The sequence below is a fragment of the Nyctereutes procyonoides genome, unplaced genomic scaffold, assembly GCF_905146905.1.
Source record: "Nyctereutes procyonoides isolate TBG_1078 unplaced genomic scaffold, NYPRO_anot_genome, whole genome shotgun sequence".
NCBI lineage: Eukaryota > Metazoa > Chordata > Mammalia > Carnivora > Canidae > Nyctereutes > Nyctereutes procyonoides.
The window spans coordinates 39,213,765-39,241,093 of record NW_026575136.1 but is presented as its reverse complement, the minus strand read 5'-3'; the positions used below and the strand labels follow the sequence as shown (position 1 = coordinate 39,241,093).

General features: G+C 60.4%; 1 protein-coding gene across 4 annotated transcripts in view; it reads right to left on the bottom strand.

Moving 5' to 3' along the window:
• Nucleotides 1-27,329, bottom strand: part of NFATC1 (nuclear factor of activated T cells 1) — a 96,756-nt gene that overhangs the window by 24,369 nt on the left and 45,058 nt on the right. For 3 of the 4 annotated variants that reach the window (XM_055302945.1, XM_055302943.1, XM_055302944.1), the window contains 4 exons: nt 21,063-21,118; nt 15,179-15,311; nt 3,220-3,602; nt 2,913-3,108 (listed from right to left, as the gene is read on the bottom strand). In XM_055302945.1, coding sequence (XP_055158920.1) covers nt 2,913-3,108; nt 3,220-3,602; nt 15,179-15,311; nt 21,063-21,118 — 768 coding nt within the window. The remainder of the gene's footprint in view (nt 1-2,912; nt 3,109-3,219; nt 3,603-15,178; nt 15,312-21,062; nt 21,119-27,329) is intronic. The other variant, XM_055302946.1, reaches the window with a different exon arrangement.

The following is a 27,329-nucleotide window of genomic DNA, read 5'->3' as shown; positions in this document are numbered from 1 at the left end:
ATTTGGGTGAGGAGGGGCTCAGGGGGGCCCAGTGTGTCCTGCCACAGACAACCTTTGCTCCAAGGAGAGGGTGGGTCCTAGGCCCCGGGGCGCCCAGCTCAGCAGAGTCACTGCCCTCTCAGAGGACACGGTGCTTTCCCATTCCTGTAACTGTAAGAAACAGCCGAGCCCATTCTGTGTCCTCACTGCCTGTGGACTCGGGGTCTCCAGCTGCCCAGACAGACCCATGGACATTCCTGCGACTTCCCTAATGGTGGACACCCACCCAGACCAGGGGGGAAGCCCCGGCCCCTTGGCTTTCTGCAGCTGCCTCCGGGGTGGGCACGGCTAACCCAGCCTAGGCTGGCACGTGCTGCAGGGAAGCCGGAGCTAGCATGAGGCTATGTCCCTGGAGCGCAAGGCATGCTCCTCTCTGGCCGCCCTCAGCCTCGGGAAGGCCGCTCCGGGGGGTGTGTTGGGAGGGCATCGTGGGCCATCCACCTACAGTGGCTCTGGAAGGACCCCAGGGGGATACGCTAGGGCCACTTCCATAAGGGGTCCAGGGTCAGCACTTATTCCTCAAGGGCTTGGGCTTTGCCTGAGCACCACTGAGGAGCATGTGTGGGCGTGAGCTCAGGAGACATGCGCGAGCTACGTCAACATGTCATCTGCTTTCTATGCAGCTGCTGGTGCAGTTGCCTCAACCATGATTGTGTTCTGACCAAAAGACAAAACAGATAAACAATGGCAAACACCTCCTGCGCATGCTCCCCTGAGATGAAGCTAAAAAGGTTTGCTTATAGCTAGCCTGGGCTTACGCGGCATCCTTGGAAGTAACGGCCTATGATCCCAGCCCCAGGCGGAGGCAGAGGGAACCCAACAGGCAGCCTCAGCAGGGAACCTCCCAGGACCATAGGCGTGGCTGGGAGGCACCTGCTGTTGGGGGCAGGGGCTGAGGCTTGGGGCAGGAGGTGACGGAGTGATGTGCTCCCAGGGAGACCGAGGCAGAGGAAGACAGGGAGATGGGTCGGAAAGTGATCTTACAAAGTGGGTCTCAGTGTGGTACCGTGGGGGGGGGCAGCAGCCAGTGAAAGTGGGTGTTGATGACGTCTGAGGTGGGAGCGCTAGGACTGGGTGGCAGGTGGCAGGGCAGGCACTGCTGAAGGAGTCGCAGCCAGGGACCAGCAGGGAGGTGACCCCAGAGCCCAGGCCCCTCAGCCAGCACTGGGGTGCTTCACCCCCTTGGACAAGAGTCCATGCTGCAGGGCGGGTAGCCAGTGCCCTGTGGACAGAATGGCTGAGGGGGACCATCCCCCTTGGCTTGACCCTCCTGACCAAATCCAGTGCCCACACAGGTCACCTCTGGTGCAGGGAGCCCAGAGACCTGTGGGCCCCCCGGGACAGGACGCCCCCATCACTCACCGCCTGGACAGTTCCCACCCCACTCCTGACCCCAACAAGGCTGCCTCTTCTCACAACGGACTTGCATCTGAGAGCAGCACCAGGACCAGGGCTGGGGCAACCACTTGCTCCTGGACACGCCACCACGTCCTGAGATGAAGCTGAGCACCCATGAGCCAGGTGGGGAGCAGGGAACAGAAGGGAGTCCCATGGAGACCCAGCCACGTCCTGGGGCTGCTGAGGTCAGCGGTGCACTCGGAGCATGGTCCTAAAGGAAGAAGCCGCTGGGTCCTGAGGGTGTGCCTGCCAGCCTGCCCAGGGCAGCACGCACCACGAGGACACCTCCAGGCTCAAGGGTGAAGCGTCTATGCAACAAAGATCCCCCAGAGCTTGCGGCCTCAAGTTCAGGACGGAGAAGCGCAGGGTGGCCAGTCCCTGCAGTCTGGGAGCCTGGTCCGCCTGGGCCCTGGGCCGAGGCCTTCATGTGTGCCCTGGCCACCCGGTGCCCACACGGCTGCTCACCCTGGAACAGTAGCTGCAGGAGCAAGGACTCCCGGCAGCATCAGGGCTGTGGACACTTGCAGACTCACACCGCAGACACATGACCTCAACGAAGCCCGCTATGCTGGGAGAAGCAAGTCTTTTGTGTTTGGACATCACTTTCAAGGAAAACAGCGAGAGGAGGCAGTGGGGAGTGGGGGCGCGTGCCAGTGCTGTCCTGGCTCTCAGCCCCACTGAGCTCAGCGGCCGGCCAGGTGGACATCTGGCCCCGGAAAAGCTTCCACCTGAGGAGCCGGGAAGCACCCCCGATGGGCGCCTGGCACCTGCCACCATCCACACAGAGCCTATGAGGCCCGGGACCAGACCGGCACCCTGGGCAGCGCACGGGGCCTCTGCTCCCATGGCTGATGCCCAGTGGTCAGGGGAGCAAAGCGCCAGAGGCCCACACCCCCCATGTGGCTCTAGCGGCACCGCATCCCAAAGGAAGGAGCAACAGGGTGTCTTCCACTGATGGCTGACACAGCTCAGCACTGGGGGGTTGGCCCCAGCCCTGCAGGTGAACCGAGAGGATCTCCTTCCACACCATCCTGACTGCGCATGCTCGACTGTGAGCTTCCTGCCTTCCCCCGGGTGCCTGATGGGAGCACCACTGCCTGGGGGGAAATGTTACCCACATTCAGCTAAGCCCTCTTTACAAATCCTTTTTCTGATCCATGAAGCTGTTACGACGCCCAGAAACGAGAGAGTGGGACCCAGAACCACGTGCCACTGCTGGGCGGCCTCTGCTGCTACAACCAGTTGGCTTGTGTGGGGCAACACTTGGCACAGCTTTGGCGCCATGGGACTCCTGGCCAAGGAGTGGGCCACACAGCAGACCACCAGCTGGCGGTAATGCCCCCAGGGGCTGCAGGATGTGCCTCACACATGCCACGCACGCTCCTCTGCCTGGTGGCTAACGCGCACACCCCTCCTTGCTACGCTCGCAGACACGGCACCAGGCTGAGCGTGCGCCTCAGGCTGCCGGCACTTACCGTCGTCCAGGTACAGCTGGTCCAGCTCCTGAGGCTCTCGCTTGACCGTTACGGGAATGGGGGCCAGACTATGATTACTGTCCTCACGCACCTCGGGCGGCGGCACAGGCCGGGGGGCTGCAGACTCGCTCCTCGGAGCCTTCGGCAGTTGGTGCTGCTGCGGGCCCATCTCAGATGGGCGGGTGGGGCTGCAGGACTGCAAACAGGTCGGCTCTTGGGGACCGGACGGTGGTGAGGAGGAGGGGCTGTCAGGACAGAGAGCTGGCCGCCGGCCCAGGGGACAGTGGCTGCTCAGCTGTGCACTCACCTGTGGTCGCAGCAGGGCGGGCGGGGGCTGCTGCGGGGGCCCGGCGTGCACGCCCGCAGGTGTCGGTGTCTCCTGCACAGCGAGGAGCCCTCCAGCCGGTCGCTGAAGTCCAAGGTGCCCGTGGCCGGGGCTGGCCATGCCCTTGCTGTAGGCGGTGGAAGAGAGGTCGTGCATCTTCGGGCCGGCGCTGGGTGGTGGCGACACCACGGTGCTCCTCTGTGGACAGGGTGGGAAGCCGGGCACCAGGCAGGAGCCCGGGTCAGGCGGCATGGCCAGCTGCTGGCTGTAGCACGACTTGGGGAGCGGGCTCAGGTCCTGGCTCGCTGGTCCACAGGGCAGAGCGGGCTCATAATCATCGGTGGGCTCTGTTTTTATGGTTGGAGCTGCAAGAAGCAGAGACGTTGGGTAAACACGGGCTGCGCATGGGTGTGATGGATGGGGCGGGCAGCCTAGGGCACCCTTGGAAAACAAACCGCATCTTGACTGAGTCCCCGCGTCTCCGCCTGGTTCTCCCACCCAATTAAGGGGAGGGCGTGAGTCACCGTCTCCAGGAAGCTGCAGCTGGTTCTAATACTGAGAACACTGTTTTTGTTGGAATCCCCCCCAGCACTAATGTGCTATAAAAATCCATTTGAAAACGGCAGTAGAAGCTCGGGACCCCAGGGCCTGTGGATTTGTAGTAATCAAAGCAAAAATGTGCACTTGGACGTGCGACCGCGTTCCCCCTGCTACTGACGCCCCATCTGATACACGTCTGCACGTTCGGGGATCTTGAACATGCACGGGGACAGCGCGGACGCGTCCCTAAAACCCAAGGGAAGTGAGGGAAGCAGTAAGTACGCGGTGACCAGGGTGGGGGAAGCCCTGGACGTTAGGGGAACACTTGCCCACCCAGGACATTTCTGTCAGGTCCACTCCTCATGGAGGAGCCACACAGCAATGACAGACCGCCCTGGCCACGCAGTCCCTATGCAGCTCAGGGCTCCCATCCCTCCCTCCCTGGGAGAGGGGCTGCCTGGCAGACCGAGGCACAGGGGCCTGTCCGATGCCACCAGGCCTGGACAGCAGCCTCCGCCTGGGAGGGAGTATCGGTCAGGAATAGCCGGCGAAGCCGTGGGGCTTCCACAGGACCCGCTGTGTCCTCGGGGTCTCCCCCGGCCCCGTGCACTCCAGGCCTGTCTGCTCATCTGCGTGTAGAAGTTGCACATCTGGGGCCGCACCAGGCTGCTGTGCTGCCCCTGGAAGTATCATGGGTAAGCGGTGGGCTCCAGACCTTCCACCCCTGCTTCCACCTCCTCTGGGGATACAGACAGAGGCAAGGTGGCCGGGGGGCCTATGGGTGGCCCCAGCTCCACCTTAAATAAAGCAAAGCACGTCTACATTCTGAGATCCACCAATAGCCGTGAGCGGTGATGAACGGGCAGCTCGGGGGTGGCATCGACACGTGCGGCCAGCAGCTTCCTGGAGTTTGCTTCCTTCCGTGTTGCGCCTTGTCCCAGCACCTGGGCTTTCTCTCCCCACAGGATCCTCCCCCTTTGCTTTGCCTTCTGGGGGCAGGTGAGCCCCAGGGGAGCTGCAGGGCACCAGGCAGTCTCTGAAGCAGGTAGGTGGGGTGCTGGGCCCGTCTACATTGCATGGCCCCCACGCTGCCTGTGAACTGTCAGGAGGGGCTGCTGCACTCACTCACACCACTCAGGTGCCTTCGCTGAGAAAGGGGTTTTTCTCTCTCTGTGGGCTGGGGGTCAGGATGAGCCCCAGCAGGGATTGTCTGCAGACACGAGCCGCCGGTGGCAGAAAAGGGCCTGACAAGGGCCATCTGCACTGGCATCTTACTGCCGTGCGAGCGTCCACTATGCACGCTCTGGGCCACCCGAAGAGCCTGTCTTGCTCCTTGGGGAGGCCGCAGTGACTCCAGGCCCCTGTGGAGGGCACATGCCCAGCCCAGGCAGCCTACCTGAGCAGCTCCACCAGGTGGGACTGGGGGGGCCCCCACATGACCCGAACAGCCCAAGACCCTGCTCATCTGACAGTTGCATCTAGACGGTGGCAAGAGGTGCCTCCCACCAGGGCGACAGCATTCCCCAACTGGGACCGTCCGGCCTGTCTCCAGAAATGGTGGAGGGGACAGCAGCCCCCATGAGGCCAAGAGGCCCTCGTGTCCTCCCCAAGGAGCCCTGGCCCCATGGGTACTCTGGTCAAAGATGTAGGGTGATGCACTGGCGAACGGAATGGCGATGGTTAAGTTCTAAATGAGTTTAGTCGTTCTCAGACCTCATCATCTTAGGAACGTACACACACATCTGGCAGATTAAACTGAAACCCCCATGGGGTCTCTGCTCACCACACTGGAGCTCCAGCCAGGCAGGCGTGGGGGCCAGCTTGTCTCTCTCCTAAGGTGTCCCCCGAGCTCTTTAAAAACTCCCACCTGTCTGTGTCACGCCGTAGAGCGGTGCAGCCCCACATAGTTGGGACATACCAGTGAGCAGGACTGACCTGCTATGTCACATGGGGTGCAGAGCGAGCACATGGCCAGAAGCAGTGGCCCCAGGGGCGTGTCAGGGGCCCAGCCGCTTGCCCTTGGTGGCAGCAGTAGGCTGGCGTCGCCTGCTCGAGTGTGCCCCTGTGGCGATGTCCTTTACGACCGGCATTAACTCCCACGTCACCAGGCTCCCTGTGACCCGTTCAGGAATCTCTGCGGTGCAGTCTCGCCGGCCTCTGCGGCCCACCTCACCACCGCGAGGGGGTACCCAGGACACATGTCACTCCGATGGCATGGGGGACGCCGTAGGGCCAACACCATCCCGGTACCCGCCGCGCTGGGCCTTCTCTGAACAGAGACCCCGAGGACCCGGAGCTGGCTGACTGCAGGCCAAGGGCCCAGACACGGGAGCCCCGGGGCCGTGGGATGGCCTGGGCAACAGCACCAGAGAAGCTCACAGGCCCCAACAGCAGCATCTACATTGCACGTCTCGTGTGGATTTCAAAGGAAAGGAACTTGGTGTCTGTAAATCAGAGCCAGTGAGGAGGTGCCTCCTGTTCCCTATTAGTGAGGGAAGAAAAAGGCCACGTCCTGAGCGGGGGCCGCGGGCACTGCAGAGCTGCTGGCGGGGCCTTGTCCACGGCCGAGAGCAGCTTCCTTCCAGGCCTGGCGCTTGGTGTGACGCAATGTCTGGTTTCCGCCTGGCCATGCACCTCGCTGCTGGGGTAGGAGGGGTGGTGACAGCAGAGCACACCGCTGCGCCAGCGGCGCGTTTATAATCCAGATTTATTACAGCATGCAAGTGTGTGAAAGATTAATGCTGATGTTGAGCATGGCTGCTGCTTACAAAGCCTGTTCTCATGGAGGACGTGGGGTGCCCCTGCACCACGCTGGTGTTTGCACCTGGAACAGCTCATGCTCAGACCAGGCTGCATGACGGCGACAGCGTGTGGAGCACACGGCAGATGTCCCCTGGGCTCCCAGAGCCATGTGCCCTGTCAACGGTCAGTGGGCAGCTGCCCCAAGAGCAGGGACCCCATAGCCGACACGCCTGCCCCTGGACCCGCCCCACCCAAGCCCTGCCAGCAGCTGTCTGCCCCCAAGGGCACAGTCCTGGCCTGTAGACACTCACGTCTGCCACGGGGACCCCATCCCCCCGCTCTGGCCACCTGCCCCCCGTCCTGGAGCCACTGCTAAGGTCAGGGGGGCTCATGGCAGCACCCGCCGCTTTTCCCAGTTGCATGGACCAGACTCCTGGCCACCCCTCTGGAGGTGTCCAAGCTCCAGGATGCAGACCTGGGGTCCGTAGGTCTGGGCCGCGCTGCCAAGCATCACACAGATGGTCCTATGTGTCGTGCTCTGCGGGTTTGGGGCCTCGAGCCGTGGCCGCCCCACCCACCCGGTTCCCACATCCCTCGTAATCCAGTGCAGGGCACATACACCCGGCCAGGTGCAGGGGCTCTTTAGGGGCCAGGCCTCAGGTGGCAGCTGCCTCTCACCCAGGGACGCCCCGCAGGTGGTGAACAGCCACCACTGGCTATTTTAGCAGGTGAGCAGGACAGCCACCCAGAGGCCTGGCTGATGACGACATGGCCTTAGCCTGTAGCAAGATAGAGAAGTGGGGTCGGGGCTTTGGCTCCCAACTGGGCCTTAGTCCCCGGGACTCGCCTGGATGAAGATGGCAGTGGCCAGGGCCAGTTCCCACAGGTGGCCAGAGCAACGTGATGGGAATCCTGCCAGGGAGCATTCAGACAGGCAGTCACGGACGCACATGATGGCTGAGCCCAAGCACCTAGGGGGATGCCGTCCCCTCTCACCCCGTCCATCCCCCTACAACCTCATGTGTCCTGCCCATCATCAGACACAGCTTATCTTCTCGCTGAAGGGCGACGTCAAGCACTTCGATCCACATGTCCTGTTTGGGCCAGACCCCAGCCCAGGGGAGGCCCAAGGCCCAAGGTGAGTTAAGACAAACCTTCCTGTTAGTGATGGGATGTCTGGGCCTGGCTCCCACCAGCCCCAGCACCTCACACATCCTGCTCTTCTCTCGGTGATGGCCCTCAGTGCACACAAAATGCAAGCTGTCCTGTGAGGCCTGGACCTCAAAATGCCAATGAGAGGGGGCCCAGGTTCCTGTTAACCAAGGAGCACACAAGGCGCCTAAGGTTCTCTAGCTATAAAACTGCACAAACAGAAAACACGTTTCCACCCTGTCTTTTCTTTAAAATACTCCTTCCACGAGCAGCCTCCCACACGTGGATGGGCTGTGGCTGTGTCTAGGGAAGAATCTGGACCTCGTGGACCCAAGCGCTCTGCCTGGGGCCCTGCGTCCTGCAGGGACCGCTCGCTGCCCTGCCATGCGGTCACAACCCCAGGGGCCCGTCTCTCTAAGACAGACTCACATCCACGCAGCTGACCGCAAGGGGTCCATAAGAGCAGCCATGCTCAGGGGCTGGTGAAGTGCCCCCTGTTCACTGCTGCCTCAAGGGGCCCTTTCCCGGATGCACCCCGCTGGCCCTAAGCCATTGGACGTCCAGCCTCCAGGGCCAAGCGTGGCCAACGGACGTCTTGACAGATTCCCCTTCATGTGCGATGACTCCCGGGCCACCGACCTTAACACCCCAGGTGGCAGTGCTGCCCGGCCACCATCTCCCCGCACACGCTAGCTCTTCCCAGATACTCTGCACAGTCTTGGACAAAAGGGTTTTTGTTCTAAACCCCAGAGAACAAAGTGCAGATTGTTTTCTGTTTGTTGCATGACATTAAAGCCCCAGTTTTACCATCAACATAAACACCCACAATGGTGACTCCGGGGCACGCCTTTCCTAGACAAGGAGAAGGGAAAAGTCGTAACTGCAACCACTTGAAATGGCAGCCCTGAGGGGCGAGGACCATGGTCTCTCCACATCCAGAGCCCAGAGTGAAATCCAGGGCAGGCCGGGGCTGGGGCTGCCGAGGGGCTGGGGTCCCACCTCGCGTCCTTGAGGGCCGTGCTCCCATCTTTCCCACGCAGCTTAACTGGCATCTATAGGAAAAGCCAAGTTTCCAGTGAGATACGGTTCCATGGTCGCAGGGGCGTGGACAGTCCCAGGATGAGTCCTGGCCCCGCGGACACGGGCGAGGACCTAGCAGCAGAGGGTTCCCCAGCCTGCGGCACCGGCCCCACCTCCTCTGGGTTCCCATGTGTGCGGAGCCACAACCCAAGTGGGCTCAGTGCCGCCGGGCAGGACGGGCTGCGCATGGCTGCCAAAACTGCCTTGAAGGGGATGCATTCCTGGTTCTGGTGTTGGGTGGCTGAGCAGCTGCCGCGAGGGCGGGGACTCAAGCCCAGGGACACACCTCCTGGACAGCTGGTGGGACCAGGCTCCCGAGGACAGGATGCCATCCGCGTCACTCTGCCACCTTCTGCATGCACGCCCCCGGTCTCCCTGCCCCGGCCACCCCGCCGGCCCCCAGCGTCCCCCAGCACACTCCCTGCAGGGCCGGCCTCTCAGGCCCAGGCTCCTCATCCCACTGTCGGCTCTGCTCCAAGTTCAAATCCTCTCCACAGCGCTCGGGACACCAGGGTCGGGGTGTACAGGCACTGGGCAGCTTGGGAGGGAGACACTCCTCTGCTTCTCCTGCCTCTGAGCCCTGGGGCCTGTCACCCCTGAGGTCCATACCCAAGAGCTGGCCACATGCATACCAGGGTGGCAGACATGGCATGAGGAGCTAATGTGGGAACCGTCGGGGCAGCTGGCCAGTGTCCTGAGCTAGGGGACGGTCCCGAGCCCCTGTGGCTCCTCCTGGGCTCTGGAGACTCACTCCTGCCTAGGACGCTCATGGCCTTGCTCCCGGGCTGGGAAGAGCCAGCCCCCTCACCTCTACACCTCAGGCTGAAGACGTGAAAGGAGTATTAAGACGTTGGTCACCCGTTTTCTGGCTGAGATACCAGGACAGTCAGTAGGAACAGGACTTAACAGAAACAGCCTCACGCAGGCCGTGTGAGGCTCTAATGAGGAGGAAGGTCAAAGTGCCTCACTCGACAGTGCTCACCTCGAGGCCTGGCCCTGCTCCAGGTGCCAATGCACATGCTTGTGTTATGGTCATCGCACAGCTGAGTGGACTCTGGGAGAACATTCTAGAACATCCGTGGGGACCAGCTGTGCCACTGACCACAGGGGCTGTTGCTCTACCCCCAGACCCCGGTCTGGGGCCCCGTCATAGGAGGTCCTGTGGGCCCGGGGGCAGCTCCCAGGAGGCCCGGGGCCATCTTCCACCTGTCCAGTACCCCTGCCTGCCTCTTGCCCGCCATGTGAATTCTGTTTTGCCTTTAGAAGGGCATCCAAGAAGGGTGGGTGGGAGTCCCCAGGATGGACACCCCCTTAGCTGACCTGACCCTCCATGCCTGTGGGTCAGAAACTTGCATCATCTGCTGTGTCTGGAACCTCTGGTCTTCTGTGACAGGTGCAGCTCCAGCCTTCCCAGCATGTGGGGCTGGGGGCGGTCTCAGCCTGGGGCCCCCGGGGCCCCCGTTTCTTGGCTCTGTCGGCAGTGCCTCCACAGCCCATCAGGTGAGGCAAGAGCACTCGCTGGGCAGGGTCTTCGGCCCAAGGACCACGTGTTTACGCAGCTCCCAACCCTCTTTGGGAGGACACCACACCCCAGAAGCTGTGGCCTCTGTGGGCTTTGCTCGCGGTCCAGCTCGCTTCCTTATCCACAGGTGCAGCACCCAGGCCGCAACCAGAGGAGCCTGTGTGAGGGCACCCAGCCTGGTAGGAGTGTTGCAAGGGTCCCTGAAGTGTCTCCTGATGGACCCACTACTCAGCACCTGTACTGATTTCGCAGCGGTCATCACTTGGGATTAAACTTTAATGCAAATGTCTGGGAAGCCCTAAGGAGAAGGCAGGCCCAGGGCACGCTGCACAGACCAGGCCTCCGGGCCGATGGGTGAGATCCCTCCACCAACCCGGCCAGCCCAGGGCAGCCTGGCCCTGGAATCTGCCGCTCAGAGGGTTCTGTGCCGGCTGCCAGGCCCGAGGCCCCGATTCCGGGGACGCTCCCGTTTCTAGACTCAGTGATGCAAACCCGTCCTTCCACCTCTCAAGGTCTCAGCATGTCCTCCATTGGCTGCTGGCTCAGGAGGCTGCCGGTGCTGTGAGCGCTTGGTGCTCGTCCGACGGCACTCCCCCAGCCCTCAGCCCCATCCCAGCCCACAGGCCCGGCCTCCCAGGCACCTTCTTCCCCGCGGTGAGGCACTTCCCTGCCCACAGTCCTGAGACAATTTGGTGAGGGTCGCCCACGGGGAGGGGTTGTCGGCTGTGACCATCAGGACCACGTGTCCTGTGCACGGGGGTTAGGCAGGGAGTTCCAGCCGCCCAGGGACCTCCAACCAAGGTGTGTCCTCAAAGCCAACTCCGGCTGACCCTGATGGAGCTCCAGGACCCTCCCGGGCTCAGTGGTTGGCACCCATGGGCGGGACCCCGGTGCCATCACAGGTACTTCTGGGAACCTGACCCAGAGCACCCCAGACACAAAGATGTGCCCAAGACCTGATCACTCACCGTGGATTACTTTTTCATTCTGAAGACATGGTGTTTGGAACCTAACCATGCGGCCCTACCTGGAATGCAGTGTTCCCTCCTGTCTGAGCCTCTGATCCGCTGGTCACCGGCCCGGGCAGCTGCGGGGAAAGTAACATGCGGAGCCAGAGCGGGCGGATGCTCTACCCCCAGGCCCCGGGGCCACCACCCACTCGAGTGGGCGCCCGTGTTCCTGCGGCAGGCCGGCCGTCCAGTTGGCACCAGGGCGCCCACAGCCCATGCAGCCCGACCGGACATGCAGATGTGGGATGTTCTCCTTTTTGACGACTGCATTTAGGCACAAAGGAAAACTGTGGTAACCCAGCAGCAACAAGACCTCTCGCTCCATGTGTGCCGCTCCGGCGTCTTCCGGAACAGCTTTCCTCTGTGGCCTTCAGTGGCTGCCGAGGGCACCAAGTGGGCAGGGCACTCTGTTTGGTCCCCATCAGACGCTGGGCCAACCCCCAGGCTGAGGGAGCCGCACCATCCTGGGCCCCCCACACCCAGCCTCCTGGCCCCTTGGCCAGGCCAACCCTGGACAGTGACCCTGAGACCAGAGGCCCCTCAGGCGGTGGGTGGTACGCGTGGAGGGTGAGGCGGGCATCATCCCCGGAAGCTGAGGTCCGTCTGCCCACGTGACCAGAGCGGGGAAGGCGACAGGAGGGTGACACGGGCCCACGGGCCCCCAGCAACTCACACTCTGGTCCTCTCACTTCCGACATCGGCACTCCCTAGGGCCACACTGGGGTGGCAAGGGTCCCGCGTCTGTGTGAGGTGGCCTTCCTGGGGGCACTGGCACTGTGAGGAGAGTTGTCACGCCCCCGTCTGCACCCACACCTAGTTTTGATGGAAAACCTAAAATGGCTCTTGATTTTACGTGTTTGTACGTGAAAATGAATGTTACAGGTAGAGTTTAAGTGGACTTACTTCCTAAGCCTCGCAATAGCACATCCACTGACCTCTCAGAGAACCTGGCGGCAGTGGAGCTGGGGCCATGCTGGGCTCCCAGCCACGCAGCAGCAGGTGCCTGAGGAAACCAGCACCTCACAAGCCAGATCTCCACACAGGGGCAGCAACCAGAAACAGCTCGGAAGGCGGCTGATGCTGGCCAGCCCAGGGCCCAACCCCCGTCTACGCAGCGCACGTGCTCTGACTCCGCACAGACAGTCTGGTGTGAGGGGGGGAGGTCAGCCGAGCACACACAGGGGACCCTCTCTTGGCAGCACACCAAGATGCTAACACACGGGCGCTAAGAGCCAGGTCTGAGTGTGTGCTCATGCCTGGGTGGCCGTCGAGCATGCACAGCGACGGAAATGCTGTACTGAACACCAGACACACAAGCTCTAGTTTTGCATTCATTCTCTTATTTATTTTTAAAACCACACAAGGGGAGCCCCTGCGATTTACCCGTGAAGTCAGACGCTGGCCGAGGCCCCTGCTCCTGGGAGCTTATAGGCTAGTGGTGCGTGGGCTGGGCGGGCCAGACTCGGGACCGGCGAGCTCCCAGGGGCCGGCGGCGTGGATGCTTTGGTTTCCCAGGTGCTGCAGCACATTTCCAGGGCAGAAGTGTGGAGGGACACTGAAACCTGATGGAGACAGGCCCCCAGAACGGCAGGCATGTACGCAGCCCACAGATGGACTGGCCACTACTGGAAGGACAGACTGCATCTGTGGAGCACCGGCTACAGAGAGAGGTGCAGGTGGGCTGCTTTAGAGCAAGGATGTGAAAAGCTGGGCAGAGGGCAGCGTGGTGACAGGGTGCCAGGGAGGGTGGAGAGGGTGGTGAGGGGGTCCCCAGGCAGGTTGGGGGGCATGGTGATGGGGTCACGGGGAAGGTGGGGGACATGCTAATGGGGTCATGGCGTCCCAGGCAGGGCGAGAGGGTGGTGACGGGGTCCCCGGCAGGTGGGGGACATGGTGATGGGGTCATGGGGTCCTAGGGTGGGTGAGGGGCATGGTGACGGGGTCATAGGGTCCCAGGTGGGTGGGGGGTGTGGTGACAGGGTCCTAGGGTGGGCGGAGGGCATGATGATGGGCTCCCCAGGCAGGTGGGGGGCATGGTGATGGAGTCCCCGGGTCCCAGGGCAGGTGGAGGGTGTGGTGACAGGGTCCCTGGGTAGGTGGGGGGTATGGTGATGGGGTCCCCAGTGGGTGGGGAGGGTGGTGATGGGGTTACAGGGTCCCAGGTGGGTGGAAAGCATGGTAATGGGATCACAGGGTCCCAGATGGGTGAAGAGAGTGGTGATGGGGTCCCGGGGCAGAGAGCAGGGCACTCAGGCCCGTGTAGGGTGAGCCTGCAGGACGTGATTCCCAATGCAGGGTGGACACTGGATGGCATACACACAAGCCCTGGGCACCCCGTTATCTTAATAACAACATCCTTGGGGGCTCAGTGTCCCCACCTGTAAGAGAGGCATGCAGGTCACAGGCCAGGCCCTCTCCCACTGACACTGGAGAGTGTGCTATTCTCAGAGCAGGGACTGCAGAAAACATCAACGTGAGACATACTTTCTGAACTGGTTTAAAAAGTAATTTTTCTTATAAAGCCTAGTTTTCTTTAAAACATTCAACTTTTGGTCAACCATGCTTGAAGTTTAATTAGAACAGAATCATTACATTTTCCAAAAATAACTAAATATTTTGTCTTGTAAGATGTATTGCACCTTAGTCCAAGAGCAGACGAGCTGGGCTGGGTTGCACGAGGCAGTCCCACAAACCCAAGCGGGGTCACAGATCTGAGACCAAACAGCTCTGGCGGAGCTGCTCACGGGCACACGCTCCTCCTCCACAGTCCTATTCTGGGTCCACCTTGTGATGTGGCCATTTTATAACAAGATCACATCATTCGAATCTTGAAAAGCACAGCTAACATTTGCCCAAGAAACAGTTAATTCTAGCTGACATCGACACAGATACTCCAGGGCTTTCTATCGTCTAGTCTGTTTTGTAAATGACACGTTATGGGTAGAGAAAACGAAACCTTCTGAGAATCCTGATTTTACCGAGAAAGCAACATGGCTGCTTTCGCAATAGTTTTCAGGTAATGTCAACTTCCCTCTTAAATGATTCGAATACCTTAAGTGCTTAGAACTACGGTCGGCAAGAGCTGAGCCAACAGGACACGATCACGTTCGGAATGACGGGCGCTGCCGTGCTCTGGGAGCGCACACCGGGCCCCGGTCAGAGTGCCAGGCAATGCTCTGAGGACCACGCGTAGCACATTTACTTTCTACTGGTTCGGGGGGTGAAAAAACACGCCGGTATTTTCTTCCAGGAAACATTTTAAGCTGAAACGGCAAACTGATTTTCTAAGCGTCTACCCTCCAAGTGTGTGAATGATCTCAGGAAGGGCAGTTTCCCGTTGAGTCAAAGGTGCTCGGGCCTGAAAGCCTCATGGTCACCGGGAGACGCAATTATTCACAGAAGAATGTGATGTGGGACATTAGCACAAGCACAGAAATCGTTAATGTTGGTTAATGACCACATCAAGCACCAGCCTTTGGGCTCAATAGCATGGGTTTATTTCTAAAGGCACCTGCAAAATAATTATGACTATTTGCTTTTCCACCGTAAACATCTAGAGAATGTAAGCACACATCTCGACCACCTCAGCTTTTGGGCGCAGAGGGCTGTCCTTTGTCTCCCCCCGGCAGTTCTATATTTGCAAGCAGCCAGCAAAACGATCAGTAATTACCTCAAGATGCAGCCCCCGCCCAGAACAGTAACGAAGGAAAATACACCAGGAGCTTCACTTCTTTGAAAACCGAGGACGGGGTCTTGCTAACAGGATGACTATGCAGCTTAGGCAGACAACGAAACCACCACTCTGCTTCGTGGCGACGGCCTCTCGGCATTTCCGTCTTTTAGAAAAAGTGCCCCCTCGGTTCATTTTCACTTAAAGTTAGAAAGAGAGCGTTACCGTTCGCAGGAAGGTAGGTGAAGTGCTGGTACTGGCTCCTCTTTCTTTTCCCGTTGCAGACATAGAAACTGACTTGGACGGGGCTGGTTATTCTCTGGTTGCGAAAAGGCGGTATCTCGACCACCAGCGAGTTCTGGTGAGAAATGGCAGAGAGGGGGAGACCGTGAGCACCTCGCGCACGTGAAGCACGCCGTGAAGCACGCGCACCGGAGCAGCCCGCCGCCCCTCCAGGGCTCCCTCGCCGCCGCCCCAGAGAGCTCGCCCGAGACGTGGGCCGGCGGGCGCAGGGGAGCTGGGCTGGCTTGGGGCTGCAGCGGGGACACCACCGACACCTCCCCGAGCCAAGCCGCTCGTGCTGAGCCGAGGGCAGAGGGGCCACTCAGCCGGAGAGGTCCTCGAAAGACCCCCACGCATCTGCCTGCCCCAACCACCATGGCCAGTGACCTCTGCAGGCTAAAGTCTCACACAGGGCTCGTGGATGGAGCCGTGCTCAGGTGACAGGATGAAGACCCAGGAGAGGGCACCTGGGGGGCTCAGCGGTGGAGCATCTGCCTTTGGCCCAGGGCATGATCCCGGGGTCCTGGGATCGAGTCTCGCGCTGGGCTCCCCGAGGAGAGCCTGCTTCTCCTGCCTGTGTCTCTGCCTCTCTCTCTGGGTCTCTCATGTATAAAGAAATATAATCTTAAAAAAAAAAAAGGACCCAGGGGAGGTGCTTCCTGGAGATGCCTCCCAGGGACAGGTATGGGACGAAGGCCCGATGCCTGTCACAGCCCCCCAGACACCCTCGAATGGAAGGCAGAAGGCAGGTGAGCTCAACACGAGTGGGTGGACAGTGAGAATGTATGGCACAAACGAGGACAGATGCTTCCTGGTGGGCACTGTTACTGTCTCACAGTCCAAAATACAAATTAGCAACATGGTCACAAAAATTTTGCACCCTCCAGTATAGGCCTGAAACAAGTCAGGTGGGCAGCATGGGATAAAAGGAGACACAGGCTGGCGGTCAGTGGTGGACACTGCCGGGTGCCTGAATGTTCAGAGGACAGGTCTTGACAGGCACCCATGCTGTGCTTGATTTCGCAGGAGCGACAGGATTTCACATCCAAAATGTTTCTTCAGTTTTCTTTGTCAAATGATTTAAGTTAGCACTTAGAGAAAATGAGTAAGAAAAATCCATCGTATCAAGTTTTTGTTAAAGAAACTGTAGCTCGTTACCCAGTTTAATAGCAAAATTGATTGAATCGTGTTAAGTAATGGAATCTTAGAAATGTTAAAATGGGAAACTGAAGAGAATATCAGGCCCCACCTTTTCCTTTTACAGATAAAGAAACCAAGGCACAGAAGGCTGTCTGGGAGGACATGCAGGTGGCAGGGCCCCTCGGGGCACCATCCCCTGCGGCCGTGCTCACTCCCAACTAAATGGGCTCGCTGCTTCCATACGTGTCCCACCTGGAAGAGGCAATGAGCCTCTTGTCCCCTTGGCAAAACTAACGCTCCAGACCTGGCGCCGACGGGGTGAAGGGTGGGTCACATGGGGGAGGGTACATGCTCAGGGCCGGGGCCACCATGCTGAATGTCAGCTTCCCTGTTTTGCACATGAGGATCAAGGGCAGGGGGTCTACATCTGGGCTTGTTTCCTAAGGGTTCGAGCATGTGGATGGGTGGACGGGGACCCTGCAGGAAATGCTGGTGCTGTATGTGGCTGGCACTGGCGACGGCGAGCCCCCGTGGGGCACGGAGCTAGTGGTCTGACCACCACGGAAGAAGAGGAGACATGGAGAGGAAGAGGTCCTACTTAAACAGAGGATGGAAATGAGGTGAGCCACGAGGAGCCGTCCACAGGGGGCCTGCGAGGGTCTGTACGGACTGCACAGGGCAGAAGCAGGCATCGGACCAGGCCCGGCCTTGAGGGTTTGGTTTTTATAGGTTCTACGTGACTGGGGGGTTCTGTTACCTCGCTAAACAGAGTATGCAAAACACCATCCCCCTGGGAGCGCGGTGAAGGAAGAGGCATGGAAGAGAGTGCAGTGAGGGGCACTGTCGTCCCTGCCACCTGTTGGCACAGGAACAGAACAGGGATAACAAACAGCTCTTGATAGGTCCCTGAACTCGCTTTAAGAAACTGCATCATCTACACTGCTCACAACAGCACATAAACCACACACACAGCAGGATTCTGCTTTGTTTAAAAACTGCGTGCGAGGGCAGCCCGGGTGGCTCAGAGGTTTACCACCGCCTTCAGCCCAGGGCCTGATCCTGGAGACTGGGGATGGAGTCCCATGTTGGGCTCCCTGCATGGAGCCTGCTTCTCTCTGCCTGTGTCTCCGCCTCTCTCTCTCTCTCTCTCTGTCTCTCATGAATAAATAAATAAAATCTTTAAAAAAAAATCTGTGTGCAACATAACGAGTGTGTGTGTGTGTGCATATATGCAGGCACATGCATGTGCACGAACATGCACGCACCAGGAGAAGCCTGGCAGGATGGACACCCAAATGTCAGCAGTGGTGCAATTACACCAGGTGCCTGCTTTCTATTTTATACCTTGCTACATTCTCCAAATTTCCACAACAAATATTATATTCCTTTATAGTTAGAATCAGTCTATAAAAATAAACCTCAATTAAGAGATACGGATGAATCATAAAACTAAAGTACTTCCCGCTTCGCACGTACTGTTATGATTCTCTTAAAACAACTATTAACAGGCTTCCTTTAAAATATGCAGCCACTCAGTAAAAAAGACAAGCCAATGACACAAAAACGAACATGCAGACTTGGCAGGATTTCTGCAGGCTTCTTCCGTGCTCAGGGGAGCTGGGGGGTAGGGAGTGCAGCTGGGGGGCCGGGGCAAACGCGGGAGGCTGCTGGGGGCGGCTCCAGCTGTCTGTCCCACCGCCAGGTGTGTTTACGACAATCCTGTGAGCTGAGCAGCGGCAGGAAGCCGAGCTGCCTGCGGCCCACGGCGCCTCCCCGGGGCTACTCAGGCACGCAGGACACAGGACAGGACCCGCAGGAGACGTGTGCACGCGTGTGAGGTCCCGAACACGGGAGGATGCCTGGACATCCTGGGAGAGGAGCGAGCTCGAGAGCGCAGGTTTCCCCCTGGGGCCAGGGAGGAATCTTTTCCATCTGACAAGACTGGAATGGCTTCTGGTAAGTGGATCAGAGCTTTGGAAAAGGAAGCTGAAGTCACAAGTAAAGATGCTTTGTCCCGATAGAGCCACTTGTGAGGGCGCAGGTGGCCCGGGGCCTGCCGAGAGCCAGCAGCGTTGGAGGGCCACCTCCACATCTCCACTCGGGGCTGGGAAGCCTACCTGCCGCGGAGCAGAGAAAAGCTGCCTGCTGGCTTCAACAAAGCCCACCAAGGCTCCCTGTTCACACCGCCCAACAGCCCAGGGCCCCTCGGGGCCCCAGACAACACTACCATCTTGCCTTGAGCATGATTCCTGAATAAGCCAACTTCCCATTTCCCTGCACTGTCAGATGGACCACACACCTGTCTAGGGCCAGGGGTGAGCTAGGGGATCACATACATGTCCATGGTCAGGGGGTGAGCTAAGGGACCACACACCTGTCCACGGCCAGGGGGTGAGCTAGGGGCCCACAGGTCTGTCCATGGCCAGCGGTGAGCTGGGGGACCACACACCTGTCCACGGCCAAGGGGTGAGCTAGGGGACCACACACCTGTCCACGGCTAGGGGCTGAGCTAGGGGACCACACACACCTGTCCATGGCTAGGGGGTGAGCTAGGGAACCACACACCTGTCCACGGTCAGGGGGTGAGCCAGGGGAACACACACCTGTCCATGGTCAGGGGGTGAGCTAGGGGACCACACACTTATTCACGGCCAAGGGGTGAGCTAGGGGACCACACACCTGTCCACAGCCAGGGGGTGAACTAGGGGACCACACACCTGTCCATGATCAGGGTGTGAGCTTGGGGACCACCTACTTCTCCCTGGCCAGGGGGTAAGCTAGGGGAACACACACTTATCCATGGCCAAGGGGTGAGCTAGGGGACCACACACCTGTCCACAGCCAGGGCTGAGCTAGGGGACCACACATCTTGTCCATGGCCAGCAGTGAGCTGGGGGACCACACACACACACACACACACACACACACACCTGTCCATGGCCAGGGGGTGAGCTAGGGGCCCACAGGTCTGTCCATGGCCAGGGGGTGAGCTAGGGGACCACACACCTGTCCACGGCCAGGGGTGAGCTACGGGACCACACACCTGTCCACGGCCAAGGCGTGAGCTAGGGGACCACACACACCTGTCCATGGCTAGGGGGTGAGCTAGGGGACCACACACCTGTCCACGGTCAGGGGGTGAGCTAGGGGAACACACACTGATTCATGGCCAAGGGGTGAGCTAGGGGACCACACACCTGTCCATGGCCAAGGGTGAGCTACGGGACCACACACCTGTCCATGGTCAGGTGATGAGCTAGGGGACCACACACCTGTCCACGGCCAGGGGTGAGCTACGGGACCACACACCTGTCCATGGTCAGGTGATGAGCTAGGGGACCACACACCTGTCCGTGGCCAGGGGTGAACTGGGGGACCACACACCTGTCCACGGCCAAGGCGTGAGCTAGGGGACCACACACACCTGTCCATGGCTAGGGGGTGAGCTAGGGGACCACACACCTGTCCACGGTCAGGGGGTGAGCTAGGGGACCACACACTGATTCACGGCCAAGGGGTGAGCTAGGGGACCACACACCTGTCCACCGCCAGGGGGTGAACTAGGGGAACACACACCTGTCCACAGCTAGGGGTGAGCTAGGGGACACACACCTGTCCACGGCTAGGGGGTGAGCTAGGGGACCACACACTTGTCCACAGCCAGGGGGTGAGCTAGGGCACCTCACGCCTGTCCATAGTCAAGGGGTGAGCTACAGAGTTTGGAAGAACTTTGAACTTCTCAGGTGAACAGTCACCTGCTGGCCACGGTATAGCTGCTGTTGGCCTGATGACTCCTGCTGCTTTTCCAAGGACCATGCAGAACACATGCACACTGGACGGGAGAGGTTAATCCCACTATGGCAACAGTCAGTTTTAATATCACTTAACACACAGATGGTCAGTGGGTGAAAAGTGAGACCAAGCTACTTGCAGCCTAGGAGAAACCCACTTTGAACATAAAGACGCCACCAGAAGCCTCAGGGATGAAGGACGCCTGCACTCACACGTGCCACACAAAGCCAGAGAAGCTGTGTTGTCTCAAAGAATATCTTCTACTTACGACCACGGGGGCAACGTTATTTCTCAGGCACCTACAAGTGCATGCGGTACCCAGCAGCTGTGGGCAGAAAGTCTGCATGGAGCAGGCACGAGGACCCCCCGGCCCCTGCCAGCACTCCGCTCACAGGCAGAGACTGAGCACCTCTGAGTGGCAAGAGATCTGACTTCACATCTAGTTCGTGTTCAGAACAAGTGTCTAAGAAGTGACGTGCATTCTCTGAGGACGGGAGACAGGAAGTCATGCCAAGGACACTGGTGGAAGCTGGCGCGGCCTGGAGACTCGGGAGCAGCCACTGCTCCCGGGGCCCCCCGGCTCACAACGATAACCAGAGGGTGGCAGTGGCCCTGTGACGTGAGCCCCTCAGTGCACCCGCGGTCCTGGTCGAGGACGGGTGTGTGGTCCCGTCGGGGTTTACAGGGCACCTCCTGGGTGGGGCCCAGGTGGGGTCCTGCCCCCCGTGGTCACTCTGCTGTCCTCCTCGAACTCGTGTTGTGTCCCACAAGCACTTGTGTCAGGTAGGGCTCCGTGATCCAGTCTGGCATTCCCAGTCACTCCTGCTCGCAGGAACCCCCTGCCCAGCCTCCAGAGCACCGGCACCCCCGGGGCTGCGTGTCCAGCCACACTTACCGGCTTACATAGGTCTCTATCCAGCTTGGCCTCTGTCTCCCAGATGTGGTGACCGTCTAGGGGGAAGAGGCAGAGGGAAGCCCATCAGTCTGGGTGCCTGGGCGAGTGCCCCACCTGGACCAGGCACAGGGGACCCCGGGGACCACAGCCCTCTGAACAGCTCGGGCCACCCGGGCTGTTAACGCGGAAGAGCAAACAGTTACATGTGCGTCACCAGCTGAGAGGACATGCCTGGCCCAGACGTGGGCAGGGAGCCTGGCGGAGCCCGAAGGACCCACCCACCCCCTCCGTAGGAGGGAGCCACATGCAGTGCATGCCCCAGAAATCCAACCCCCTCCTACGTCCTCAGGCCCACTGCCCCAGCTTCGTGCCAGGCATGAGTGGTTTCTACATGCCAAGCTTTTCTGAGGGAGGCGAGCCCAGGAGAAGCACCCATGACCCAGGAGAGGATGCACAGGCCAGGGAGCTGACCCAGGTCTGTGTCCCGGCCCCTGTACCCACCAGCTCCAGCCTAAGGTGCGTGCGTGCCAGGAAGCAGGGGCCAGATGACCCAGGGCTGCAAAGCCCCCGTGTGTTTTGGGAGCAGAGTTGTTCTAACGCGTGAGGGCCTGGGAGCCCTGGTCCTGCCTCTGCTCAGACCAGCGGTCAGCTGAGGGAGAAAATCCTCTCTCTGATGGCTTCTTGCCACATCAGGACACAGAAATGCAAAATATGGTATTTTTAACTTTACCCCAGTGGCCATTTGCATGTTTCAAAAAAAAAATAATAATAAAAAGGCTCCCAATAGGCCTTGAAAGGGCTCAGTGTTCCTTGGGTCCCGGCCTGCAAGGGGGGAGCTTCAGGGAGCCTGGGGTGGGAATGTCTGCGAACTGAGCTCTGGGCCTTCAGGAGCCTCTCCAGGGCTGCCGGCCACGTGGGGGACAGGCGGGCGTTTCCCCAATCGGCAGACGGGCATCCCCTGCTGAGGAGTCCCTCCTCCTCCTCTCCTGTGACTCTGTCCCCAAACACACAACTACAGCAAGAGACGCTTAGCAATGCTCCTGCTGTTTCCGAAGAAGAGATTGTGTGTATGTGTGTGTAACAGATCCTAAATTATAAATAAATTAGACAAAATCTCCTTCTTCTGCCTGACAGTCAGGGCGGGCAGGGGTGGAGGGTGGAGACAGCAGGAGGAAATATGAGTCACAGAGCCCGGAGCAGCGTCGGCGTGCCAGGACACATGGGCCTCTCGGGATGCCCGGGCTCCCAGCGCCAACTACCCACCAGATGGACCCACTCAGCGATAAGATGCAGACCAGGGCCCAAGGGATCAGCCGCCCTGTCTCCTCCAGGAAAACATTATCGGAAACTAAAAATACACTCTGCCATTCTCAAAGGCACCGACCAAGACTCCCACAAAGCATCACAGTTTCCGGAACGCAGAAGCATCCTTAACCCCCCAGCCCCTGAGCTGATGGGCAATCCTGAGCCGTGGGGGTAGGGGGACTGGGGCCAGGGGTCCGGGTTGGGGCCCAGGGACTGGGCCTAGAGGTTGGGGTTGGGGTCAGGGGCTGGGGCCTGGAGGCCAGGGTCAAGGGCTGGGGACCAGGGGCAAGAGGCTGGGGACCAGGGACAAGAGGGTGGGGCCAGGGACTGAGCCTAGAGGCCAGGGTCAGGGGTTGGAGGCCAGGGGCTAGGGTTGGGGGCCAGGGGCTGTGCCTGGAGATTGGGGTCGGGGGCTGGCCAGGGGCTGGGGTTGTGGGCAGGGGCTGGGGTCGGGGCAGCCTTCCAGGCCGTGCAGAGAGGAGCCCCACCCACCACTTAAGGATTTGAAATGACCCCGTTCCCTAAGCAAGTGACCCAAGTGCTCCTCCTGCCCATGGCATGGCCTCCATCTGCTGCTGGGAGGCTCAGCACGGCGCCTGTGGACCCAGCACACGCCTCCTGGGCCTGCGGGCGCCGGTCCTTGTCAGAGTGTCAGCCCAAGGCTGGCAAGGCCCGCTGTGCGTGTACATTCAGCTTTCCAAACGCCTGCCCCACTAACTGCAGAGTAAGAGAGCACAAGCAGAGCCTCCAGACACTCCCATCAACCACCAGGCTTCTGGAAGGTGGGAAGGGCACGGCCTGGAGGTCTCAGGGGCCCAAGGCTCCCAGCACACTCTGCGCACCTGTCCTGGGCTCTGGGCCTGTGTTCCCTGAGTCCTCGTATCTGTGACTGAATCACAGCCCAGCCCATAGAGGCAGGGGCACGGCCTGTTTTACTGAGGATCCCCAGCAAGCTGCCATCCACGTAGAAACAGATACAGACCAACTGCCCAAGATGGCAGTGCCCAAGCCACTCGACGTGGCTGATAATCGTGTATGCCAGGGAACTGTGAAGCCGGCTCCCACGTGCACCAGAACCAGCAGGGACCCAGTCGCAGTCGCCCCAAGAGCTGGTGGCATGGGCCCCACCGTCCAGCCTGTGGACATCCAGCCCCTGGGTGCCCCCTTGCCAAGCCCAGCCAGAGGTGGGCCCCACGCGGGCACTAAGCAAAGCCCCAGCCTCCACAGGGACGGGAAAGGCTGGCCCTGGAAGAGCCGAGGAGCTCCAGCCTTATCAGGAGCCCCAGGTCCTCAGGAGGAAACTGCGCAAGCCCAGAAGTAAAAATATTCCGAATCATTAGGGAATTCCCTGCAGGGTGAGTCATCGGAAAGGCTTCCCCGCCACACCCGCCCGGAGGCTTCCACAGCCGGCCTGGGCCGCTCAGCCTCCCTGCCCAGCGCTGACTCACACGCTCCCGGCGGCCTTCCCGAGCGCTCAGAGCCCTGCCTGGCTTCCCACCAAGTCTCAGCGCCGTGCCGGGGGCTGCCGGTCCCGGCCACGCGGCCTGCAGGCAGGGTGGAGAGACCAACGGTCCGTCACATGGAATCGCAGCTTCCCTGCAGCCCAGGTGACGCCGCCTGGGCCACGTGCACACGGTCCCCACCCAGCACGGCTGCCGGCTGCTGACACCGCCGGGTGCAGACCAGGACCCCGGGAGGCCACAGCGGGGTGCACATGGGCCGCTCCACACTCCTGTGGGGGCCATGAAGACGGGTGCCCACACGGGGGCAGGTGGGGGTACTCTGGGGCTGTTCCGGTCACATGGGTCCCACACAGGGGAGTGCCCCCCTGCAGCTGGTCTTCACCCTTCCCCATGCCTGAGACACCCCCAGGCCTCACACTCTGGGGTGCCCGCTTCCCGCAGAAGAGACTCCAGGGTGAGCTAGGATCACTGTCCCACCGTGGGCTCAGCCTGGCCGATCCTCACTGAGGGTGACTCTCCACGAGCAGACTCCCCTCTGGGGCACCCGCCCAGAGAAGGGAGCACACGTTCTTGCTGGCGCACCCGCACCACAAGTTGGGCACCACCCCAGCGTCTACCCTGAAGGGATAAGCCCACATGGTCCATGCACATGACAAACGCCACTCAGCCTTCAAAGGGACGAGATTCCAATGCACTCCTGTGGGGAATCCCTGGGAGACGGCCGCTTGGGGCATGGAGCCAGGCACAGTGGGACCCACACCATGCACGTCCAGGGCAGCGTCCACAGGGACAGCTAGTGGCTCTGAACCTGCCAGGCTGGGAGGAACAGGGATGAAGGCTTCTGGGAATTTCTAGAACTAGTGGGACACCTACCTGGCTCTGAATAAGCCAAAGAACAATGAACTTTAAGTGGATGAGCCATGTGGTCTCAGTCATATCTCAGCAAAACAGATAAAATGTCAGTTCTCCAACCTGTGTGTGACCTGTGCCACCTCACCCAGCAGCGTCCTCTCCACACCTCTCCTTTCCCATCAAGACCGCAGTGGATGTGGGAGGGCAGGACCCGGAACACAGCTCTCCTGCTGGGGAGGGACCCGAGCCCACTCTCTGGATGTGACCTCGGTGCTGAAACAGGAGCACCCGGGCGCAGTTTGGGTCAAACCACAGGGAAACACTGGCCACCAGCCCAGAGAAAGGTTTCTGGTGCCAACCCTTTCCCGGCAGGGACACAAGGCCTGTGGATGGGCCCCCTGCCCACACTGGGCCCCCTGCACTGTCCAGTGCTGGTCACCATGCCCCAGGAAGGACAGGGGAGGCCCAAGGTCATGCTGGCATCCCACAGAAGAGCTCTGTGAAGGAGGAGTGAGACCATGACTCCCCAGGGGGCACCAGGGTGCATCCTGGGGCATCAGTGAAGCGAAGCCTGACCCGGGGAGGAGAAGCAGGACAGGAGGGTGGCTTCCAGCATCACCGGTCCTGCACAGTCACAGGTGATGCTGTCCGAGGGCGCCTACTGTTTCTGCTGCCTCATGCAGCCAGGCCCTGGTGGGTGCACCTGCTAGCTATGCCGCTGCAAGCTGCCCCCCCACCTGCCCAAGAACGCTGCCCGTGGAAGTCACCTCCTTGGCACACAGCTGTCCCTGTGGATAGGTGGGCCCTCCCGCCCCCTCCCATGTCCACGCCAGGAAAACTCAGAGCAGATGCCTTCTTCCCCACACCAAGTCATGACCTGCACGTACGTGAGCCGCACCAATGGCCGGTGGTGTCCATGTCTGGGCAATTCCCAGAAACCCTTCAGAAGAAGCATGCCAAGGCAATGGGACCCCAGCCCTGAGGCCACAGCCCTGCCCCAGGGTGGGAGAGGTGGGCACCAGAGGTTGCCGCTGAGTCCTCGCTGCCAGAGCCCAGATGGCCAGGGCCCGGGATGTAACCCCGCTGGCTGTGCCCAGCTGTGCCTGGCTGGGGCGGAGAGACAGCGGGCCCCTGGCTCCTGGGCAGTGTCACGGCCACACAACCAGGCCGGGGGGGGGGGCAGGGGGCGGGGGAGTGGGCTCACACACATACCTGCTCTCACACACCCTGACACATCTGCTCACACAACCCTGACACACCTGCTCTCACACTCTGACACATGCACCTGCTCTCACATACACTCCCTGACTCATGTGCTCACACATGGTCCAACAATCCCCACCGAACACACCTGCTCACACACACACTTGCTCTCATACATGTGCTCTCTCTCTCTGACACACATACGTGCTCACACATGCTCCAGCAATGCCCACCACACACACCACACTTAAACTGGCATCTGAGTCCAGGCCTATGTGTGAGCCGGTTCGTACCTGACAACAAGACAAGCTGCACAGGACCCCCCGGCCTCCACTCTGTGGGGAGGGGCTTTCCCAGGTGTGCTCTGCTCTGGACTGTGGCCTGAGACCCAATCTTGAACATGAAGTCATCCCTAGCGGATGTCCTGAGAGTCACTGGAACTGGGTTGGGGGCAGAAATGAGGAGCGACCACGTCACACACACACGCACACGTGAGGCCTGGACACGCAGCTCAGGGATCCTATGGGGCAGAGTCCGCGCTTTCCCCTCCAGCAGCCTTCAACCCTCCCCCACATCAGAGAAGCTTCTGGTAGCACAGGAGCCACTATCCTGCTTCGGGAGCAACAGGCATGTGTCAAACCCAAGGGAGGGAAGTGTGCGTACCCTGAAGCTCACCAACCAGGGAAGGCCCATGTCGGCCTTCGAGTCTGGAATCTGGTCACCTCTAAAGGATTTTCTTAGCCATGGCCCTGCATGTGGGGCATTCAGAACGAAGCCGGCAGATGAGGGGAAGGGGGTTGTGCAGGTGGAGCTAGTGCAGGCCCGGGAACTCAGGCTCATGGCCCGCTCTGAGCCCCCTCCCCGCTCCCTGTGGCACACACTGTGGGGGGAGTGTGGGGGACAACGCTGCCTCCTCCGATCATGAGCCCCTCCAACCCGCCCCCCACCTGGGACCAAGTGTGGGGTGGGAGCCTCCTCCCAGGAGGGCCCACCCGTGGGTGGCTCAGCCCAGCAAACTGAGGAGGAGCCAGTCACCTGGGAAGCCACCAAAGGGGAGGGACCCAGGCCGACCCTCAGCGGAGCCACCTGGGGCTTCTTGGGGAGGAGCGCTGAGCACCCAATGAAGAGCAATCTGGGGTCGGAATGGCACCCACACTGCAGCCTGACCAACTGGCTTCCACGTTTATACCCGGGGGGCCCACATCTGGGCACAGCAGCCCAGGCCTTAGATGCACAGAATGGCAGCTGGCCCCAGCTCACGGCAGCCCCCCCCCACCAACCCTGGGTGTGGTCCAGCTAAAGAAGGCGCTGCTGCCGGAGGCCCCCAAGTTTGGGTGAGGTTTGTGGGCAGCAGAGAAGCCAAAACAGGCTTCACTCATAGTTTTCAGTAATGGCAGGATGACAGACGGGAACCCCAGGGAACGCCCCCCTACAGCTGTGGGGT